The sequence below is a fragment of the Talpa occidentalis genome, unplaced genomic scaffold (genome assembly GCF_014898055.3).
Source record: "Talpa occidentalis isolate TD23 unplaced genomic scaffold, MPIMG_talOcc4v2.1, whole genome shotgun sequence".
Lineage (NCBI taxonomy): Eukaryota > Metazoa > Chordata > Mammalia > Eulipotyphla > Talpidae > Talpa > Talpa occidentalis.
This window is the reverse complement of record NW_026555331.1, coordinates 75,887,918-75,910,102: the sequence shown is the minus strand read 5'-3', so window position 1 is coordinate 75,910,102 and position 22,185 is coordinate 75,887,918. Positions and strand designations below refer to the sequence as shown.

The 22,185-nt window shown below is 40.5% G+C and overlaps 1 protein-coding gene across 1 annotated transcript in view; it reads right to left on the bottom strand.

The window, feature by feature from the left end:
- The window catches only part of GLI3 (GLI family zinc finger 3), a 285,419-nt gene that overhangs the window by 52,206 nt on the left and 211,028 nt on the right, over nt 1–22,185 (bottom strand). Inside the window, exons 8-10 of the mRNA XM_037507112.2 lie at nt 21,526–21,739; nt 20,631–20,744; nt 18,467–18,607 (exon numbers count right to left, since the gene is read on the bottom strand). Of these exons, the coding sequence (XP_037363009.1) occupies nt 18,467–18,607; nt 20,631–20,744; nt 21,526–21,739 (469 nt within the window). The remainder of the gene's footprint in view (nt 1–18,466; nt 18,608–20,630; nt 20,745–21,525; nt 21,740–22,185) is intronic.

The window sequence follows — 22,185 nt, the reverse complement described above, 5'->3', positions numbered from 1 at the left end:
TCATTTATTTTTCTGCTTCAAATTGCAAAAGACTTAGGTGACATATCCATAGTCCAAACCTTAGAGAACTAAAATGTTTTCTGAGGGAAAAATTCCTTTATGAGTTTTCAAAAAGTATGTGATTATTTATCTTTTAATGGACTCAACACAAATACTTTTGCCTGAAAGTATCTCAGGAAACCACACCCAAGACTGATTTCTAAGGAAAAGCTTCAGGGAAATTTTCACATATAATAACCACAGCAGGGCCTCCCTGTGGCACAGTGGTTGAGCGCTGGGCTGCGAAGCTGCCCGCAGCCTCTGTAGCGCCGGTTCGATCCCCGGCCGCCGGGCGAGGGTCCCACATGGTGTGCAGACCTCTCCTGCCACCCGCTGCTCCCCTTAGCAGTGTACTTCGTCAGTCTGCCTGTTCTGTTCCCCGCTCTGGCTCTAGTGAATTCTCTCACCCTCCCGCGCTTCTGACTGTACCCAGTGCTTGTATAAATAAATAAATAAATAAATAAATAAATAAATAAATAAATAAATAAATAAATAAATAAATCTTTAAAAAAAAAAAAATAACCACAGCAAAACCACAGGAAAAAAAAAAATCAAGATCAGTGGTAGCTCTGGTGTCCAAGGATACATGGGCCTCAGCTACCCAATTCTCATGCCAAGTTTGTTATCTTAGAAATTCAGAGGCTCACCTTTTTAAAAGGTGTTCTAGATAATCTAATTCATTTTACAATTTGGCACCATGTCTAATAACCAAAAATTGTTAAAATAAGGAAAGGAAAAGTTTGCCTAGAGAGAAGAAAGACTTTTAGAACTAATATAAGACAAGAGTTTCATTAGCTATTCTTAGTTAAGAACAAATGCCAATCTGTCCCCCCTCTGAACATAGCATATAACTAACTAGCTTCGAGAAACACTTGTAATAGAAAAGAATTTCTTCAGATAGAGAGGGACTAAAGCATATATAGTCCAAAACCCAATGGAAGCTCAGAATAATCTCTGTAATTCCCCAATACCATTTAAACCCTTTTAATAAGCAGCTTAGGGTCTCTTGCTTTCTTGGGGCAGCATTTTTTAAAAAGTTCTATTTTTATTTATTGATGCATACTAGAACTGGGATATAGTCAGAGATATGGAGGGGTGGGGGTTAAGAGGATTCACCAGAGACAGAGTGAGGAGCAGGTCAAGTGGATCTACTGAAATAAACTGCTGAGGGGAGCAGGAGGTGAGACAGGAGAGGTCTGCTGCACCGTATGTGGGTTAGCTCCCTGGCTGGGGATCCAACTCTGTCCACAGCGGTGACAGCACTGAGATTTAACCCCTAGGCCACAGCGAAGCCCCATTTTCTTGGGGCAGCATTTTGAACAGCTGTCATTGTTAAAATTATTTGTCTTACATTCAGCCTAAACCTGTTTTCTCTATGGTTTCCATGTGCTCAATCCATGACTTGAAATTGACAGGTCAGACCCATCTTCTGCAAGACAGCAAATTCACCCTCAAATATCTGAAGGCAGTTTTCTCATCCCCCATTTCTCTCTGCCCACCAGAACCAACCAAATCTCTCCGCTCAAGTTCTATCGCTATTCACTCTCAAAAAGGTCTGTCTGGATCTTTTTATGCTTGACCCAGTGACTGCAAGTCAGTACAGCTTTAGAATTTAGGGTGCTGGGCCAGGTGGCATTTTTCACAAACAGTTTTAGCATGATTCTAATAAAGTATTTTATTTCTGTAGTGGAGAATCCCATTAGCTAGTTTTTGTGGTTAATGTCAGTGCCTAGTAAAAGTGAATTTACAGTTAATTAAAGGCCCTATGTTATTATCATAATTCTTAATCTACTTGGAGCTGTTTCAATGTTTTGATTTTTCAAGATCTGTGAGGATCCTGATTCAGTGATTAACTGTATTTGAAAATTCCTCATAAACAACTTTGATGATAATTGCACTCCTTGATTTCATCCTGGAAACAAACACCAAATTATTAAACAAAACAGGGCCGAGGGCCAAGCCCAGAAGACAGCTTCTAGAAACAGCCCCCATGGCCGATGTCACATTGTCCCTTATCATCCATCCAGTGCTGGGTCTCCTAACTGCTGCTTAACATAAACTTCATTCTCTGTCTTGACCAAGTTGCTTATTAAATGTTTTGTTGAAGTCCCAACACGTATTTACTGTATTTTCCTAACCAAACAATATAGGGTTTTATTAACAAACACATCGACCCAGCCTAGTGTGACTTATTTTTGGTGAGCCACACAGGTTCCAATTATTATTAGTTCACCTTGTAATATGACAAAAAACACTTAATGAAAATATAGGTTACTCCAAAATTGACTCAAAATTCCCTATCTGGATTTCCTTAATTTATTTTCTTGTGTCCTTGGAAAGTACAGAATAATCTCACCTAGCACTTCACACACTTTTTTTATGATTGCTCAAAGTTTTCCAATACTGGCTCATGTTTACATTTGTGTGGGATCTCAGTGTCTTGGGATCTGAGAAACCTACCTGCTTGAGAGACTTTGCCTCTCACCTGGCTGCTGATCCCCTTTATCAGTCATGATATTAATCTCCAGCCCATTGAGAGGCAATCTTTTTTTAAAAGTGTGCCCGCTGTCCCGCTGCTCTGGACAGGATACCCCAGGAAGAAAGGCCTGGCCCTAGGCATTGCTGCACACTCAGCAACCATGTCCTAATTCAATTCCATGTTTCATTCAAATGAACGTAAAGACAAGAATGCACAAAGGAAATGAGTTGCTTGACCTGTAACCAGACCATGCCTCCTTCTCCCTGACCTGCAGCGGCCCTCTGGTGTCAGCATGCCTCATCCACCAGGAGGCTGGCATGTGGGTCAGACAAGTCTGTGTTGCCCTTTTTCTGGTTTCCACACATGTATTTTTGTACTGTCTTCTGTTTGTATAACTTAAAACCCAACTTCTTAAATAATTCCACTGAAATTCTCAAAACAGAGAATTGTTCATACTCTCTGCTTGCTTTATTGAACAGGTTGTGACAGCTCAGCCAGAGTGTCTTTTCTTTCAGGGACTCCCCACTCTCTCACAGTAGCCTCCTGTGCTTCTGACTGTACCCACTGCTTGTATAAATAAATAAATAAATCTTGGGGGAAAAAAAAAAAAAACAAATAGCCTGAGACTATGGAGGGGAACAGAATAGGCAGACTGACGAAATACACTGCTGAGGGGAGCAGCGGGCGGCAGGAGAGGTCTGCGCGCCATGTGGGAACCTCGCCCGGTGGCCAGGGATCGAACGGGTGCTGCAAAGGCTGCGGGCAGCTTTGCAACCCAGCGCTCAACCACTGCGCCACCGGGGAGGCCCAGTCTCAGGCTATTTGACTGGGCCTGCCAGAAAGCTTGCAAGTACAGCATGAGCTGTGCTTCTGCTCCTAATACAGCATCTGTGGAAGGCAGCAAGGTGCTGTCCTGTTTAGCTGTTTCCACCCTGGAAAGTCTCATCTTCTTGATGGTGGTTGCTGGAACTGAGGAAGAGCCCACTCTCTCTCTTTGAAAGGCTATAGCTCTTAAGGTAAAACCAGTAAATAGCAGGCATAAGGGATGAGAGCTTGCAGTTTCAAATTTCAAAAGTTCTGCCTTCATCCAGTGTTGTTTCTGGGCATCAATTTAATGCAATCAATAATATATATCCATAGATACATACAGATAGGTTGATAGATAGATAGATAGAACAAAAAAAATTCCAGATGAGTTCATGAGTTTTATTTTGAATCAAAAGGTTTGGCCCTAGAGGAGTGTCTGCATCTGACTTTCAAGTCTTGTTTTGATAAAAGGGTCTAAAATGTGTAATGAACTTGTATTTACTTCAGTGGTAGCTAACAGTAAATATATGAGGAAAAGCAACCATGAGGAAACTGGCTCATGCAAGAGTGTACAGCATAGACAGGCAGACTGATGTGCAGGGGGAAGGAGTGAGGGGGATGGAGTGGAGGGTGGGAGGACACATAAATTAACAGCTATGGAAGTCTGAAGGCCAAACCTTCAATATATGCACAAGCAGCCATTTAAAACAAGATGATTTATGTATGAGTAAGCTAATTTATTAGTAGCAACACCATTTACTAACAAGTGTAGTGGCCTTAAATAAGTTGGCTAACCTTTAAAGACCTCATTATACTTGTTTTTTAAAAAAAAAATATATGGGGGCAGGGAGCGGGTTAGGTCATTTTTGAGGTTCTACAATTAGAAGTGAAAACAACAGTAATATTCAGTGAGAGACACACAAACCAGATTGTGTTAATTCCTATGGAGAGAATACCAACTCAATCCCATTCATCTGGATCATCATTTAGAACTAAAATTTCTTAACCTATCAGTCTATTTTGTTTACATAAACCCACCTAACCTAATGTTTAAAATATTCAATCCACATATTGCCCAAAACAGCCCTACCTTTTTTGGGGGGAAAGCAGTGATGGTGGACGCAGGCATCCTTTGAGCCCAGAGCGAGCAGTGCTGGGAGGCGCTCTATAGGACAGCACCCAGAGAGCCAGGTCACACCCATGGTCCAGAAAGGGCAGGCACAGCCCAGCAAGGAGGTTCAGCAGAACACTGACTTAACAGGAAGTTGTCGAGGTAAGAGGGAACGCTACCTGAAGAGGCAGAACCAGTATCACACAGCCTAAAACCCACTGAAGGTTTGGCAGTCGCTCACATCTGTTACAAATAGAATAACCATATGACTCAGCAATGCTACTCCCAAAAATATACCCAAGAGAGCTGAAAATATGTGATTGAACAAAAAGTTGTATACAGATGTTCGTAACACCACCATGGCCAGAAACAATCCAACTACCCCTTGACAAATACAGGCATAAATGTTCTATAGTCATACAGTGGGATGCCGTTCAGTCTTGAGTAGGAATGTAGCACTGATACTACAACATGGATGAATCTTGAAAACATAGTGCTAAATAAAATAAGCTAGACAAAAGGTCATATATTTCATGACTGCATTTATATGAAATGCTCAGAATAGGCACAGAAACAGAAAGCACAATTAGTTGTTTTTAGGGACTCAGGGTAAGAAAAGTGACTAATGAGCAGTGTCCTTTTGGGGAGTAAAAATGATGGAACTTGATAGTGTTGATGGTTGCACAGAACTGTGAATGTGCTCAATGGCACACTTTAAAATGGTCAAAATGCAGGATGCCTACTCTTGTGATTCTATCCATCACAGTACTGGAAGTCTAGCCTCAGCAATTATGCAAGAAAAAGGATTAAAGGCATTCAAATTGGAAAGGAAGAAGTAAAACATCACCCCTCAGCTCCCGCCAACACACACACACATCTTTAAACTAATCAATAAAGTCTGTAAAGTTCCAGGATACAAGACCAACATACAAAAAATCTGTTGCATTTCCATACACTAACAATGAACTATCTGAAAGAGAAATCAAAAGTCATCACATTTACAATTGCATCAAAATTAGTAAGATACCTAGAAAAACACTTAATAAAGGAAGTTAAAAACATGTACACTGAAAACTATGACACGTTGATGAAAAAAATTGAAGATAACACAAATAAAAGAAAGATGTATCGTGTTGGACTAGAAGAATTAATATTGTTGAAATGTCCATACTACCCAAAGTGACCTACAGATTCAATGCAAACCCTATCAAATTTCCAAAATTCACATGGAAACACAAAGGCTCTGAATAGCCAAAGCATCTAGAGAAAAAAGAATAAAGCCAGAAGCATCACACTTCTTGATTCTAAACAAATTACAAAGCTACAATAATCCAAACATTCTGGTACTGTCATAAAACAGAGACAAACAGGCTAGAATACCCATAAATAAAAGCAGGTGTACAGAGCCAACTAAACTTTGATGAAGCCACCAAGAATACTCAATGGGGAAAGGACAATCTCGTCAATAAATAGTGCTGGGAAAACTGCAACAGAATCTTACAACACTCACAAAAAGTTAAGTTGAAATGAAATGACTTAAATGTAAGACTGAAAATGGTAAAATTCTTTGAAGTGAACATAGAGAAAAAAGTTCCCTGAAATTGTTATTAGCAGTGATCCTTTTTGGGGGAGGTGGGGGGAGGGGCTGGAACACAGCATCCAAAAGCACAGGCAACAAAAGTAAAAATAAGTCAGTGGAACATCAAACTGAAAAGCCTCTGCATAGGAAAGGCAATCAGCAAAATGAAAAGACAACATAGAGAATGGCAGAAAATATTTGCATATCATACTGATAAGGGGTTAATATCCAAAACATATTAGGAACTCAATGTAATTCAACATGGAAAAAAAATAAGTGATCTAAAAATGAGCAAAGGATCTAAATAGACATTTTCCCAAAGAAGATGTACACAAATAGCCAACAGGTACATGAGAAGGAGCAATATAGCAATGAAGTGCAAATCAAAACTACAATGAGGTTATCACCTTACATATATTAGGATCATTATTATGAAAAAGACAAAAGATAAAGTTGGTGAGGATCTGGAAAAAAGAGAACACTTATGGACTGCCTGTGGGTACAGCCATTAGGGAATATAGTAATGGAGGTCCCTCAGAACACTAAAAAGAGAACAATCATGAAATCAACAGTACCACTTCTGGGGCAAATAGCTGACAGAAATAAAATTAGGATCTCAAAGAGATGCCTACATGTTATGGTGATTACAGAATTTAAGTATAATGGCCAAGATAGAGAAATGGAGATAACCAAAGTGTCTGTCAACAGATGAATGAAGAAACTGTGGTGTATACACACACACACAAACACACACAGAGGAATATTAATTGGCCATTAAAAACAAGTCCATTTGCAACAACATGGATGAACCAAAGTACATTATGCTTACTGAAATATGTCAGCTAGATAAAGACAAATATAATATGGTATCACTTACATGTGGAACCTAAAAAACATTTAAAATAAAGTTGAACACATAGAAACAGTGCAGTAGTGATTGCCAAGGGCACAAACTTGCATTTACAAGATGAATAAGTTCTGAGAACCTAATATATAGCCTAGTGACTAAAGTTAATAACACTGCATTGCTAAAAAAGTAGATCTCACCAAACACACACCAAGAAAGGTGACTATGTGAGGTGACAAATATGCTAGTTAACGTGAAGGTGTTAGTCTTTTCATAGCATATACAAGCACGAGATCACATTTTTTCTATATATACTATTTTATTCATCAATTAGGCCTCAAATTTGGAAAAAAATAAAATCATCAATGGGTTTTATGTTATGTGTATTTTACCACCATTTCTTTTTAAGTAAAAAACAAACAGGTATAAAAGCCCTACAGCAGCCAGTGAGTGAACTGGAGGGTCCCTGAGCAGACCGCGCTTTTATCCTGCCATCCACCCTCACCCCCGCCCCTCTGGTCTGCTTTGCTCCTGCCGGGCCTTTGCTGCCTCTGAGCAGAAAGGATAAACCTAATGAGCTCAAGTGTCAGTGCAATATAAATTATGGCAAGGGGGAGAAAAGAAACAACTTGATGCATGGCTAAGGATCTAGAAGAGGAATGTCCACCATTGTTTGTGATTATGGATCACATCACAATCTAATAGCAATTTTTATTTAATCAATAATTTCCATGCTGAACAGACAGCCCTGTTACAGAGAATCGACAAGCAGGTACTGATAGCGACAAGCCTCCTTATTAATCTTTCCTCTGCTGGCTTATCAGCCAAACTACTGTAAAAAGCACCACCAAGATGGATTTTAGAAGCCCCCTTTCGCTCCCCCGCCTTTTCTTTTTCCCTCTCCTATAACATATCATGTAACGTAGACTCTACATTTACTTGAGTAACCTGGGGCTTGAGTGGCATAAAAAGGCAGTTCACATTAAGCAATTTCACAAATCAGTAGGACCTAGACCATCGCTCAGGGTGAGCCATTATAGGCTAATAAATCATACTTTCTCTTTGAGTTGTCAATCGGCAAAAAGCTTTGTATAAACGTTGGTGTCTGTAATTCCATAAAGGCTTTTCATCTTAAAATAAGATCCTCTAGACTGATAACAAGAATAATCCCCTCTTGATCAAGAAAAAAAAAATCTGCATTTTAGCAATTAAAGCTGCTGCCAGGAGCCAAATGGTTCAGTGCTGAGACTCCAGTGAAGTTTATCTCTGCTAAACACAAGGAGAATACAGTGAGGACTGTGTTTTATTTGTAGTTTGACTACTTTATCTTGTGGAAGGAACTGCACGAGCTCCTGCACAGTGGTATAGGAAAGAAAGGTGCAAGGACTTTCGCCACCTCCAGGAGAAGCCACCAGGAAGACCTGGTCTTCGTGAAGCAGAGTTCTCACGCCCATCCTGGAGAGAATTCTTGGCTCCTGAGGCCATGTCACATGTGCGGAAGCACAAGGGCAGCACCCAAAGAAACCCAGAAAGGGGATTGGAGGGAGCAGATGAGCCCACGGGGCCAGATATGTAAAGAAAAGTCTCCCCTATGGAATCCTGTGAGGCTGACAGGAGATAGCTGTGCAGTTTTGTTTTTCTGGTTCAGAAGGTATTTTCAAAGTTCACCAATATGTGATCATAACTAGAAATAAGGCATCGAGAAACAAAACAATAAAAAAAGAAAAATGATAATAATCATAACTAAACTGTCAAGAATTGGGCTCTGAAAATCTGACTAGCAACGCCAGCAGGCATCTTGCATAAGTCATCACACATCACTTCTAACCACCCTCATCACTCTGCTTTAAGGAGAGACAGCAGATCTCAGGATCCTTAGTGGGGAGTCACACATATAAGGGATAGGGTCAGGTCACCCCCCAGGTATTCCATTAGCAGCCCAGACACTTCTGTCTGCTCTCTGACACTGTCTACAACTTGCACATGAGCTATGAAAGCTGTAATTGTAAAAAAATAAAATTCTCCCAAATTCTCCCAAATTAAATTTTTGATGTGGAGTTTCACTCCTGGCCTTGCTCCACCCCAGTGCTCCACCCCAGCCCTGTTTTCTTCAATATAGCACACTTACAGCATCTGGGTCATTGCAGAGCATGGCCCCCAGTTCTCTAAAAGCTCATGCTGGCTCAACCCATTCCTCTCAACAGAAGCATTCCATTCTCCTTACTCCATCTGGAACAAAAGTCAGACTCCCAGTCTAGCAGTCACGCTGCTCTGAAAGGGTGCCACTATGTTATTTTACCATTCCTTCCTGTACCCACTGCTTTCCAGACACAATTTGGTTCTGCCCTAACTGCATTACTTAGCACTCTTCAACCCAAAGGCATAAAATGAATCATTTTGTGACTATATTTCAAACCCACAGAAGGTCAAAAACCCTAGCCTTTTAGTATATTAGCCACTATCATAGATAATTCTCTCCTATACTTTCTGCATCCATTAACTCCTTGCTTCTGCCTTTTCTACACTGAAGCTTCAACACCTTCCTGCAATGGTCCTTTTTCTATTTATACTCACCTGTTTTTCAAAACCATGTTCAAACTAGTCTCCACAAGACCTTTCTCTCATACCTTCTGTACCTTCACCTTTGCCTTTCCCCACCACTCTGTTAACTCTAGTGTTCCCCATAATCTGTCCTGTGGTTTCCTGAACAGTCTCCCTTGTATGTTGCCTTTACTCAAATGGACAGGCACAAAAGACATACAGAATTTACTTTATTATAATTAGTCTTTTTCCTGGTCCCTTATTTAAGTTTTCTAAATTCCTGCTATGAGTGAAACCATTGGCAAAGCAACAGCTTTTTTCATCATCTAATTTTTTACCGCCACATTTGCTGGACTGAAATCATCACTTTGTAAGCACTATATTGCTTACGCATATGTCCATGTCATCATCTGAATAGACCCTCTTCCATTGTTATAAGATCACTTTCATTGCACTAATGTTAGATTTTTCATAAATCTTTAGAAGAAATATTAAACAAAAAAAATGACATACAGGTCTTGTTTGTCCCACTAACTCTGACCTCAACTCCACAGTTCAGACATGCATGAGGCTCCTTTCTTCACTCTATGCCTGTAATTTGTGCAGCAGTCACCAGGTGGCGACCTTGTACTGTAACAGGTAAGAACAGCTACCCAGGGAAGCACACACAACCAAATCAATGACACACATAACACTCGTTTTATTTTGATGCAAAATTTCCTTAATCTCTTCATTCTTCAAATAATTGGGTGCATTAGTATTACTTCTCATGGATTCTATTTTTGAGTAATGCTTTAGAGTTTACAAAGCATTTCCATTACATGACCTCATTCTATCCTCACAAGCAAAACAAATTTAAAACCCTGTAAGGAATGTTAAGATATATTATTATTATTATTATTATTACTACTACTACTACTATTATTGTTATTATTATTACACTCTACAGAGGAGACAGTGAGGTCTAAAGTTGTAAGATGACTTACTCAAGGTCAGAAACAGTTTTTGGCAGATGAAGAAACAAAATAGAAATCTCTAACACATCATCCACTGTTCTCCACACCCACTTACGGATCAATGTTTGTTTTACTGGTAATTGGGGGGTGAGAGTGGGCTTAAATTTTAAGATCTGGGAATATATAGATATATTCTTTTAAAGATATCCCATTTACATTTTTCTTCTCCTTTCTGGAAATTTAATTGTTCTAGAAATGGAAAAAAAAAATCACCTATGGTAGTATTTAACTAATCTCAGAAAAAGCCAAAATGTCTCTGAATCTTCAAAAAGTCCTCGCATTAGAAAATTGCTTTCTGTTCCTGGAGCTCTGTTTTATGTCAGAGCAGGAGCCTGATCTCCAACCCTGCTTGCCATGAGCTCAGAAGCTGAAGTCTGAGTGACTTCCCTTGGTCTGCAAAAAATAAAAAAAAAAATTAAAAAAAAGTGAAGGAATTTCTCCACCAAGACAAAGGGCTTGGCTGTTTACAGGCCATGCTGAGAACTACTAAGAATGTCTAACCTTAGCAAATTAGTTTTTAAAATTAAGTTCTTCAATTTACACACACACACACACACACACAGAGAGAGAGAGAGAGGCATGCACACATATGTATATATATACACCACAAAATGCATATTAAACAGAGATTCTTTAGTGAGGTCAACTTTTTTTTTAAATATGAACATTTTAAGGTACATTCAATTTAATCACAAATAGATCTTTTGGTTTTGTTGGATTTTTTCCCCAACACATCAAGAGGAAAGATTTGGGATGGAATTGGGGCAATTTTGCCACCAAGGGACATTTGTCAGTGTCTGGAGAAATTCCTGGTTGTCAGGACAGGAGTGAGGGACACTCCTGGGTCTAGTGGGCAGAGGTCAGCAACGCTGCTAATAGTCCTACATCACACAGGACAGGTCCCCCTAACAATGAATTCTCTGCCCTGGGCTGCCCAGGTTGAGAAGCCTCGGTTTAGTGTTACCACCAAGGAGTACATTCAGAAGAAGGCCAGGATAATGAACACACAACAGGCCAAGGCGTTAAATCTCAACACAGCACAAGCAAGAGTGAAGAGGGATCAACAGCACAAGGAAAAGACATAGGAACCTCTCTAGTCCTTTTAAGGGTCTATGGACTGGGGGACTAGCAAGATTGTGCATTTATTAACTTCATAGTAACATATCAGTTTAAAAATATTGCCTGAATACCAACCTAAACCATGTTTTTATAGGTAATATGCATGGACTTAGCAAGCAGTAAATATCTTTATACTTTTATAGGGAGAATCACCAATATTTTATTGAGTGTAATTTTTTTAACTAATTTCCAAAGCTACTTTATGAAGTACATGCTGATATACTTATTTCACAGAGAGGGAATGTGACACAGCTAGGGTAGAGAGGAGTCCTGAAGCCCAGATGTGTCAGCTTTGAAACACGCTGTACATTTGAAGGGGAAGAGTGTTAAGTCAAAGTATTCCTTTTGATGCGGTGCCATTTCTGCTTACAAAATTATCATCATCACCATTAGGCGTCAAAAGTTAACCTGTATGCTTATCTGTAACCTTAACCATAGTTGCCACTGGTTTCCCAGAAGCCTCAGGCACTTCTCCTTCTGAATCGCTAGAATCTCAATCACCCGATTATGGCTTCATTATGCCTACCTCAGATTGTACACTATGTGTTATGTCACCTGTCTGCCTCACCCAATGAGTGGTGCATTCTGAAGGGTTACTTTAAGTCCTGATGGCAAGGAGCCCACCACAAAGCTGGGTGGTGAGCAGCCAGCACGTTGTTTCAGGGCCATCCTCTAGGGTAGTTGTTGAGCAATTAGCTGACCTGCTAATAATGTCTGTTCATGCCTTTCCCAATAAATAAGAGGCTACATCTTACTGGCAATATCTACTGTAGGAGAATACTTCAATGAGATAAGCAGCCTAGTCCAAAGTGACTATCATCCCTCTTGTATAAATGGGCCCATACAAAATATTCCAAATATTCCAGGGGACTAATTATTGCCAGAATTCAGAATCTCAACTGAAGTATCACTCAGCCAATCAAAAAGCATTTGATAGGAAAACCCTCCTCCAAATGGCAGAAACAGTTTCTTAAATGAAGATCTTGATGAAATACTTCAGGAGGTATAAGGAGACATTTTACGGAGCATACAATGACTGGACAAATTGAAAACAATAGGTAAGATGCTATTCTACACTGAGTATATCTTATTCAAATATTGATTTGCTATTTATTCATCATTCAAGGGCTAAGGCACATTGAAAAAGGTGAAATTTTAATAATTCAATAATCACACAAGTAATTATATACCACCCTCTAGAAAAATTAACCACAATTATTCTAGAAGGAATTTAGCTTACAGAGCTGGAAAAGATCCTGGGAAAGAGAAGGCAAGAACCTACCACGTGGGGCAGCTGCCCATAACTGCCTGTGTGAGCACCTCCCAAGCTGAGAGCTCAGCACAGCGCTCCTGGGGGCTGAAGTCTGCCTGCCATCTCTTATCCTAAGGATGATCCTATTCTGGTCTTTCATTTGCTTTTTACTAAATTTGAGATTCAGGGAGGAGAAATGTCTTGGTCAGACCCACACTGCGGAACAGGATGGCGTCTCCTGCTTTAATGGAGTGCATGTCCCAGTTCAGCAACCCTGCACCTACCCTACCAGGAGCTTGAGAGCTAACACACAGAGGCCACAAAACCCAACAGAGCCACCCCACCCTTCCCCCACTCAACCCTGCAAAACACAAATACATAAAACAAAGAGAGACAAGTAACCTCTTTAGACCCTCTGTCTGTTTCTCATTAGGCCTGCTGCATGTGATCCCTGTTTGGCCTTGGACATTGGGGACGGCATTTATTTTCATGGCTGTTTCACAGTATGATAAGTGAGAAAATAGCATTCTAAAGGGTCAGATGGCTCCAAGGAGGTCATCCAGAGGGTCAGGGCAGAGATGGGGCTGCCACTCAGGATTCTGCTGGCCCTGGGAGGCTTTCCCTACTGGACCACACAGCCCTGCATATCCCCCACTCAGTCTAATCTCCTGAGTGTCTTTATGGAAACAATTTCTGCAGGTGCAATTTAGTCAGTAACTTTAAAAAGAACGTGACCGACCCTTGAGGCATAATTGTCAAAGTATGACTTTGAAGTTGGTTGTTCTTGGTCTACATTTTACATGCAATATTTCCAAATAATTAAAGTAACTAAATTAACTAGCAACTCCATGTAGGGAAAATAAGATCATAATCTCCATTCAGTAATTTTAGGTTCTATGTGCATACAAAACTAATTTCTGCCTCATATCTGAGACCCCTATCACATCTCAAACTCAATTTTCTCTTAGGTAAGGATATACAATGCAACTTTAGCTAAGGGATCAAAATTAGAGGGAAAACATTTAAAATGCAAATTTGGGATCACAGTATTAATATGAAAATAATGTCTTCGCCACATCACAACTCTTCCTGGCGTTTCTACAGATGCATCAATTCTTCACAGATTAGATGTGCTTTCTTTATATCTACATCCCTGTGAGATTAAAAAGAGAGTCTTTCATTTTCATGCTGCCAATGTACTGAATTTGTTTTCAAATAGCAGCAAAGGTGGTTATAACAGTAAGCTTCTGATAAAGAAAACTTCAGCACAGTTTTCAGACATCAAAATTTGCAGCATATGAAAGCATTCCAAATCCAAGTAGGTGGTTAATCACTGTACAAAAAGGTGGATTTTTGACACCAAGCTTAAAAGATACAAATGGAGAACAGAAACTTGAATGCCACCCAGCTGAAGCTGGGGACTAATACAAATACAGCTCACGTCCGGCTGTTCAGCCCTGCTGGCAGGAGACAACATCCCCACGGTTTGCAGGCCAAGGCCCTCTCTGCAGGGCCATTTTGCTGGGGGCTGGGCTGGAGAATAAAACTGTTAGAAAAATATTCTGACTTTTTAAAGCCTTTGGAAAGAATATTATATTATCCTTTCCTCTACACACAGAGGTAGATGGATTGTTGAAATAAAGGATAAGGGACTGTGAGGACACACCAAACAGGTGGGTATCAGGTATGGTGATTTTACAAGTTTTATTCTCTCAGATCCCAGAAGTGTTATTTTCAAGTTTAACTACAAACTCTTTGCAGTGGGAGCCCAGATGGAGATGTAGAGACTGCATATTTATTCCTTTTCGTCTATTTTAAAAGCCTCTCCAAACACTGATGGTGCAGTGACTCAGAAACACAGTGTCCCCACTTTGCACATCTCAAAATGCCCCATCATCCAAGGGTCAGAGATGGAACTTACTTCCAGGACAGAATTAATACCAAGAAAGACTATATGAGTTTCTCTCATCTGTGTGAACAGCCAGTTGTTTTGCATAATAATACAAGGGAAGCTAAAAAAAAAAAACAGAACACTTAGAACTGATAATATATGACATTCAGAAACACATTTTAATTTAAGACTGTCTTTGGTAAAATATAATAAAGAACAGCAAAAAGAGGGTCTAACTAATTTAGAATTGAAGGGCAAGTATGAGCTTTTCACCTTATTTTGAGATGTTAGAATATGTGCTCTTGGGTGGAAAGAAAAAATGCATGCATCTTGACAAATCAACAATAAATTCAGTCTTAATCAAAGATACTTTAAAATTAATTACTGTACCTATTCCTCTTTCTCCCTGTTCCCTTCCATTTTAACAGACAAAAAGAAAGGGACAAAGTACAACAAAAACCTGGTTAACAAAAATACACATCTATCTTCTTAGCTTCTGGGCACAGAAGTAAATTTATGACAAATTTAATACTAGCCTGAGAGTAACTAAGCCCAATTATAATTATCTTGCTGAGAAGAGAAATTAATTAAACATCCCAGTGATAAAGACCCCACAACAAACCCAGAGGAAACACAATTGGAGGACAGGAGCTTCAAATAAAGGGAGAAGAGAAAGGCAATATTTAGCCCATCTGTTGGGACAGTTATGGGACAAGGTCATCTTTTCAGGAGAGCATGGAGTGCATTACACTAGAAATGAGGCTACCTGGCTGGCGAAGTCAGTCAAGTCCCTAATTCTCCTCTTCAACTTAGTGATTTGCTAATATGAAACACATGTCTCCCTTTTGCACCAAGTTCAAATGACTCTGGAATTCTAACCGTGCAGCTCAGTGACTGAACCAGAACAAGGGGAGAACTTGTCAGGATTTAAGAGCTTTCAGCAAAGCCCTTCAATTGCAGCCAGCACCCTATTCCACGGAAGGATATCAATTATAGATAGTGACTTGCTTTAGCAGGCAGTCGGGACTGTCAGACATTAGATAGACAACCATGAAGAATCATGAATCTTTCTATTAACTGTAAGAGGGAAAAAAGAATGGGTCATGGCTATAAATAAGGTACAGCATCAGAATGGTTTAACACCTTGCCTCTTGGTTGTATGTAGCATGAGAATTCAACTAACTAATTCACAAAACGTCTTCTCTCCCAGTAAAGTCGCAGTAACAGAAATAGTTAATGCTTCCGTCTGTTCCCCAAAATGTGGATTTTGCTACTAGTATTTTTTCCATTTACCATTAAAGTAATTAGGCAAACTTGAAGCAGCTACTCATTCAATCAACAAAAAATAAACTCTCCATTTTATACCAGGTCACTGCTAACGCTACTACACACACCCATGAATAAGAAGAAACTGCTATGTCCTACAAAATAAATCCAATTTAAATGGACAAACTCAGAATTTCCACAGTTCAGACAATGAGTAAAAAGGTGAAAAGTAAGTGATATAAACCAGGTCCTTCATTTATGTGGTTACAAATTATAATTTTTAATTCACTTAATTTAATTTATTCAAATAATAGATGTTGGGCTAAAATTAATTATCACAAAGGTAATATACTGAATTTTCTTCTAATCCTGACATGAATTTCTTTTAGCTGATTTGGAATTTTTAAAAATTCCATCACATATGTATACATTTAAATATTTTAAAGATCATTTTGATAAAACAAATAACGTGGTGGTCATTTAGATGGCAGTGTAAGCAGCCTTACTTTGAAATTACTCAGATCTCTCTGTTAAAACATCATGCATACCTGAAACCTTTTGAAACTGAGAGTACATACAGATACCTGCAACAGTTGCTTTTGTCAAAAGCTTCTGCATTAAGTAGGTAGCAAAAAAGGTTATTACCACACGCCCCAAAATGTTACCTCGAGTCTGTCCTCTAAAGAGAAGTACGTGATGTAGACTTAGAATAAGCACCTCTTTCATTTCTCATGTAATGGCTGAATCCCAACCACAGCACTGCTTGGAAACAGCAATGACTTATCCACAGAAAAGGCATCATGACATGGTGTGATCTCTCAGCAGACCATTTAAAAAGCAAATAGCACCGCCAACATCTCTTTATGATGACGGCTTTTATAAAAGCAATTGTCCTCCATTTAGTTGTTCACTCATTATACCACTAAGAGTACTCCTAGCAGGCTCCATTCTTTGAGACTATGTCCCTACACTAAAAAAAAAAAAAAAAAAAAAAAAAAAAATCCAGGTTTTTTGGTCCACCTTCATATTATAATGCCTGTGGTTTCCATTAAAACAGCCAGCAAGAATAAAGAGCCATTAAGTCAGTCTTGGCTTAAAAATAACACTTGCATCAAATTAAGTTCATGGAAAAATCTGGAACTATACCTTAATTAAAAACATTTGGCTTCCAGTTTCTTGTTCTGCTGAGAAATCTATAATTTTTTCCCATACAATTACAAGGAGAAATGATTAAAAAAAAATGGGGGGGGGAGAGAAGCTAATGTCATGTTAAATCCCCAAAGCATTCTGTATATAATGGATCGCCAAACCTGGCAAAGCGTATTTAACACTAAAATGTAACTGCAGTGTGTGGAACATACTATATAGGATGGGCCACGTTGCAGAAGACACTCTTCAAAAGCTCATATGGCTACGAAACATGTGGGATATGTGATGAATTTTGTAATTTTGGTGCTTAAATGGAGGAGAGTTGTCAAGAATAAGGGTTGTCTAAAAATAAGGAAGAGAAAGGAGTGAGACTGAGTTTGTGTATGGGGTGAATGTGTGTATATGATGGTGGGGGCATGGTAATCATAACAAAAGCACCTGATTTTCTGTCACACTGAAAGCTTATGAAAATGCTACACTTAGCAAACATTCCGTATTTTCTTAACGGGCCCCTGTGCTTCCACACAGAGCATGTAAACTATAGCTTTTTATTCTTAAATATCTTAATGCCCTTCCATCTCAGTTGTCCCTAGTCCCATTTACCAGGAAGACTCCACTGACCTAAGAGAAAGTAGAGGGTAAAATGAAGCTCTAGTAAAGGAAATGTGGCTCCTAAGGGAGGCACAGGTATACGGGGGCGGGAAAGGTCACTGCATGTTTGGAAATCATACAAAGGAGCACAAGAGAAAAGAATGGTTCTCAATCATTCCACCAGCAGCTTTCAAAAATGTACGTCATTAAACAGACTTGTAAAAAACATACAACTTTTTCCATGAAACTATTTGCAAGGGTTGCCTCAAGAAACTTTGGTAATAATTTACCCCCAGCATCTTCATAGAGAATCAACCACCATGTGAAACAATGGAAGAGTTCTTAGCTGTTGAGGGGCTGCAAGAGAAAGTAGAACAAAAACCAGGAATCCCCCACTTCTTCAATGTTTTCTATTGTTACTGGGTCTTGGAAAGGAGAATCAAACTTGGTTAAAAGGTTAATAATAATTCATGTCCAGCTTACTATTACTCAATAACCATCAAAGTCGCTAACTCAAAATAGTGTTTTCTGGCTTACAGGATCAGAGTCATTACACTCTCTATTGAAGACTTTATTGAATTTTACACTAAGCTTTAGCTGACTGAACAGGTCAAGCACCGTAGCTCAGAGTTTTCTTTATTCTCAGAAAGTCATAAAGCCCTCTCCAGTTTGCAATGCTGCTAGCTAAGAAACTTGACTCAGCGCAGGGTCAGGGAAGCTGACCCCGTGGAAAAGGTCACATAGTTGTAAAGCCCGGTTCCTGAGCTCCATTCACTTACGTGCACCAGCTGCTCCTGGGTGTCAAACTCCCTGGTGCAGCCTTCCCAGTGGCAGTTTGTCTCATAGATGACTTCAGGCTCCTGCTTGCTTTCATCTTTGTCCCCTTCCTCCTTCACCAGGGTTGTTCCTTCTGGCTGCTCCTGAAAGGCAGAGGGTGGGAGGTGGGGGGAGAGGAAGGAGAGAGCGAAAATTCAGACACAATAGGATACAACACAGGAAGAGAACATAAAAACCTGGCAGAGCTTGGTCTTCCTCCTAATGCAATCGTTCACTGAAAAGAAAATGGAGCCTAGGTCCATGAACTGAGTTTTGAGAATTGATGACATCAAATGTATAGAATCCTTTGTGTACTTTTTTTTCCAGATTTACCAAACACATCCTCTTCAGAGATGTTAACTTGTGTTTTAAGAAAACAGCCTAAACCATAATAAAGATAATAAGATGTTGAGACCAAACTTTGCTGTCTTGTATACAAAGCTGAAAACAACTAAAATGTCATCCCACGAGAGAAGCAAGTAAACCAAGTCATCTAGTCTTTAATCAAAAGACTGGTTGTTTTTTCTAGCTCAATTCTTCTCAGTATAATAACTGGTTTATTTTCAAGTTTTGGAATTCAGGGAATTGATTTATTGGTGACTCTTATTCTGCTTTCCTTGCTGTTAGAGGCTGAAAGAAGCACTATGTGAATTTTAGAGAAATAGTGACATCCTGCTTCAACTTCTTCCTCCAAAGATATGCTCACTGCCCAAGAACCACAGCATCAAAAGCTTGACAGCTGGGCCTCCCCTGGTGGCGCAGCGGTTTAGTGCTGGGCTGCGGAGCTGCCCGCAGCCTCTGTAGCGCCAGTTCGATCCCCGCCCGCTGGGGAGGGTCCCACATGGCACGCAGACCTCTCCTGCTGCGGCGCCTGCTGCTCCCCTCAGCAGTGTATTTCGTCAGTCTGCCTGTTCTGCTCCCTGCTCGGGCTGTGGTGAATTCTCTCACCCTCTCGTGCTTCTGACTGGGAACAGTCAGAAGTGCAGGAGGGTGAGAGAATTCACCAGAGCCTAGAGCAGGGAGCAGAGCAGGCAGAAGGACCGAAGTACACTGCTGAGGGGAGCAGCGGGCGGCAGGAGAGGTCTGCGCGCCATGTGGGACCCTCCTGCTGCGGCCGGGGAGCAGCCGGGGATCGAACCGGTGCTGCAGAGGCTGCGGGCAGCTTCACAACCCAGCACTCAACCACTGAGCCACCAGGGAGGCCCAAATAAATAAATCTTAAAAAAAAAAAAATGAAAAAAATAAGAAAAATATTAAAAAAAAAAAAAAAAAAAAAAGCTTGGCAGCTGTCTTTTCTTGTCTTCTAAGGTAGCTTCACATCAATGAAAACACAAAGAAGTCCCAGAGGGCTGGGAGAGAATTAGGTATATAGACTCAGGTTCTAATCTGGGGCTAAATGTCAGAAATCACAGACAAGGCCTTAGGTAGACCAGCAGAGTTGGTGATTAGCAAAAACCAAGAAGGATGGATTTAAGAACCCAGAATACTCATCCAGTCCATTCTCAGAGCTATGGCTATAAAAGAAATTCAGGCTATGGCAGCTGATGTTTAAGCTAATGCAGTTCATTTTCATGGACATCCAAACCCTTCAATCTCAAGAGTAAATGAGCTCCTGTCTGGATCCTGCATAGGGGCCCTACAAGATGGCTTATGGCATGATCTACACACTTTTAAACTGAGGCTCAGAAGGTCTAATGAGGAAAAGTAGGGCCCCAACTAGAAGTTCTAATTTCCTTATTTCAGGATTCTGGGTAAAGGACCAGAATCTAAGCAGCCTTAGGTTAGATGAGCTGTGCTTTGATCCCTCCTGGTGCTCCAGGCTCCCCTGGCAAGTGAAAAGTGGCAAAATAAGAGAAATGAGAACTTGAGTACCATCAGGAATATCACTAGCTCTGCCCAGTCAGATTTGGGACCAGGGACTCAGTAATTAAGGTAAAGATCAGGGATGAGGACTGAAGTCTGGTCACGTCTCCATCGGTAACAAATTAAACTGACTGTTTATGAATTATAGTTTGCACCCCAAACAGCTTCCTGCATTTCTTGTTTTTGCTGATGAGCTAGAGAAACAAATGAGGTAGGTCATATAGCCACAGCCAAGAACACAGGGCAGGAAGCCCAGGGCCTCACCTGCTGGCCCCGTGGCCCCGGGCTTGGGAGGTCCTCATCGGGTTTGATCTTGGAACGCTTGTTGTGCATCAGATCCCCGGTGCTGCTCACTGCAGACTCACTTGTGGGCTTGTGCTGATCACATTTACAGTGGCAAAGACAGAAATGAGATTTTGATCATTATGTGGGTTCATGGCAAAATAGGCAGCTCGATAGTGAGTTCATGGCAAAATAGGCAGCTCGATAGAAAAAAGCTAATTTGGCACTAGGACCTGATAGTTCTTGAGACTACCCATCACCAAGTTCAGAAAATGTGTTCAAAGCAAGAAAATACATAATGAAGTATGTATTCCTTGTTTTTGCCTATGAATATAAAATCCCTGTGCCTTTTTAAAGCTGGAACAAGGGAGCCGGGGGTCTGGGCTTTCCCAAGCTTCACTAGTGTGTTCCAAAGAGCAATCTTGTAAGGTGGACACGACACAAACAAGAATGTCTTGCAAAGTTCTTTAATTAAGAGCATCCAGATTCTTCCCCGTGCACATATCCGTGTGGAGACTGCAACAGAGGGCACAGCAGTTTTATTCTTACTGTGAAGCATCTTATGATTCTACGCGCCAGGGGACAGTGACCAAATGAGAACAATACACTCAGGCAACATATTTAATCGAGTGGATTTATAGACATCCCCAGCTCAGAGTGAAGTGGTCCGCTTTTCCACTGAGGATAAAATGACTCTGGAGGAAGAGGCTGCTGTTTAATGAGAAGCACCTATATCACAGATTCACAAAAGTGACAATGGGAGCCCTGGTTTAGGAAGACAGGCTACCATGGGGAAGCCATGAAGGTGCCAAGGGCACAGTGGCATGGACCCTCCACCATTTACCATGACAGACAAGCTCGCCGGGTTGTCTCTCACCTGTGCGGACTCGGAAGGGCCAGAGTTGACCTGCACGGGGTTCAGAACTGCAGGGATCCCTGGAATAGGCCTCTGTGTTGGAAAAGTTGGGGCGGGGTGGATGAGCGGAGGACTGTGTCCAAAGGCAGAACCTAAGCTCTGTTGTCGGCTTAAGATTTGCTGATGCATGTGGAGAGACACTGGTGCGGAAGGGTAGGTGAAGCTCAAGGCAGGGCTGCGTGTGGGGAAATAAAGAGTAAACATCACTTATAGGGAATGCAGACTGTCGCAAATGCATGACCACGACGTTTGCCCCTGTGGACCAAGTTTTAACACCCCAAGTCATATCTGATCCATCAGTTTAAATTAGAAGGGAAAAACAATTACTGACGAAATCTTGAAAACTTCCAAGAGACGGATAATGGCTAAGACAAGATGACTGTGTGCGCATGTACACACAGGCCAGAAGTAAGATTCAGCAGAATGGAAACAAAAGGCATCAGTTCAATAACGACTATTTATTGCAATAACAAACTTTATATAAAAAAGAGAATGGGTGACTACATGCTTTATAGTACTTTTATTGGCTCCCAGTTCCGTATGTTCCTGTATATGGAACAATTCCTTTAATCTCAGCTCACAGTGCGTACCTTCATATGTCTCCAGATCTTATTACAAGAG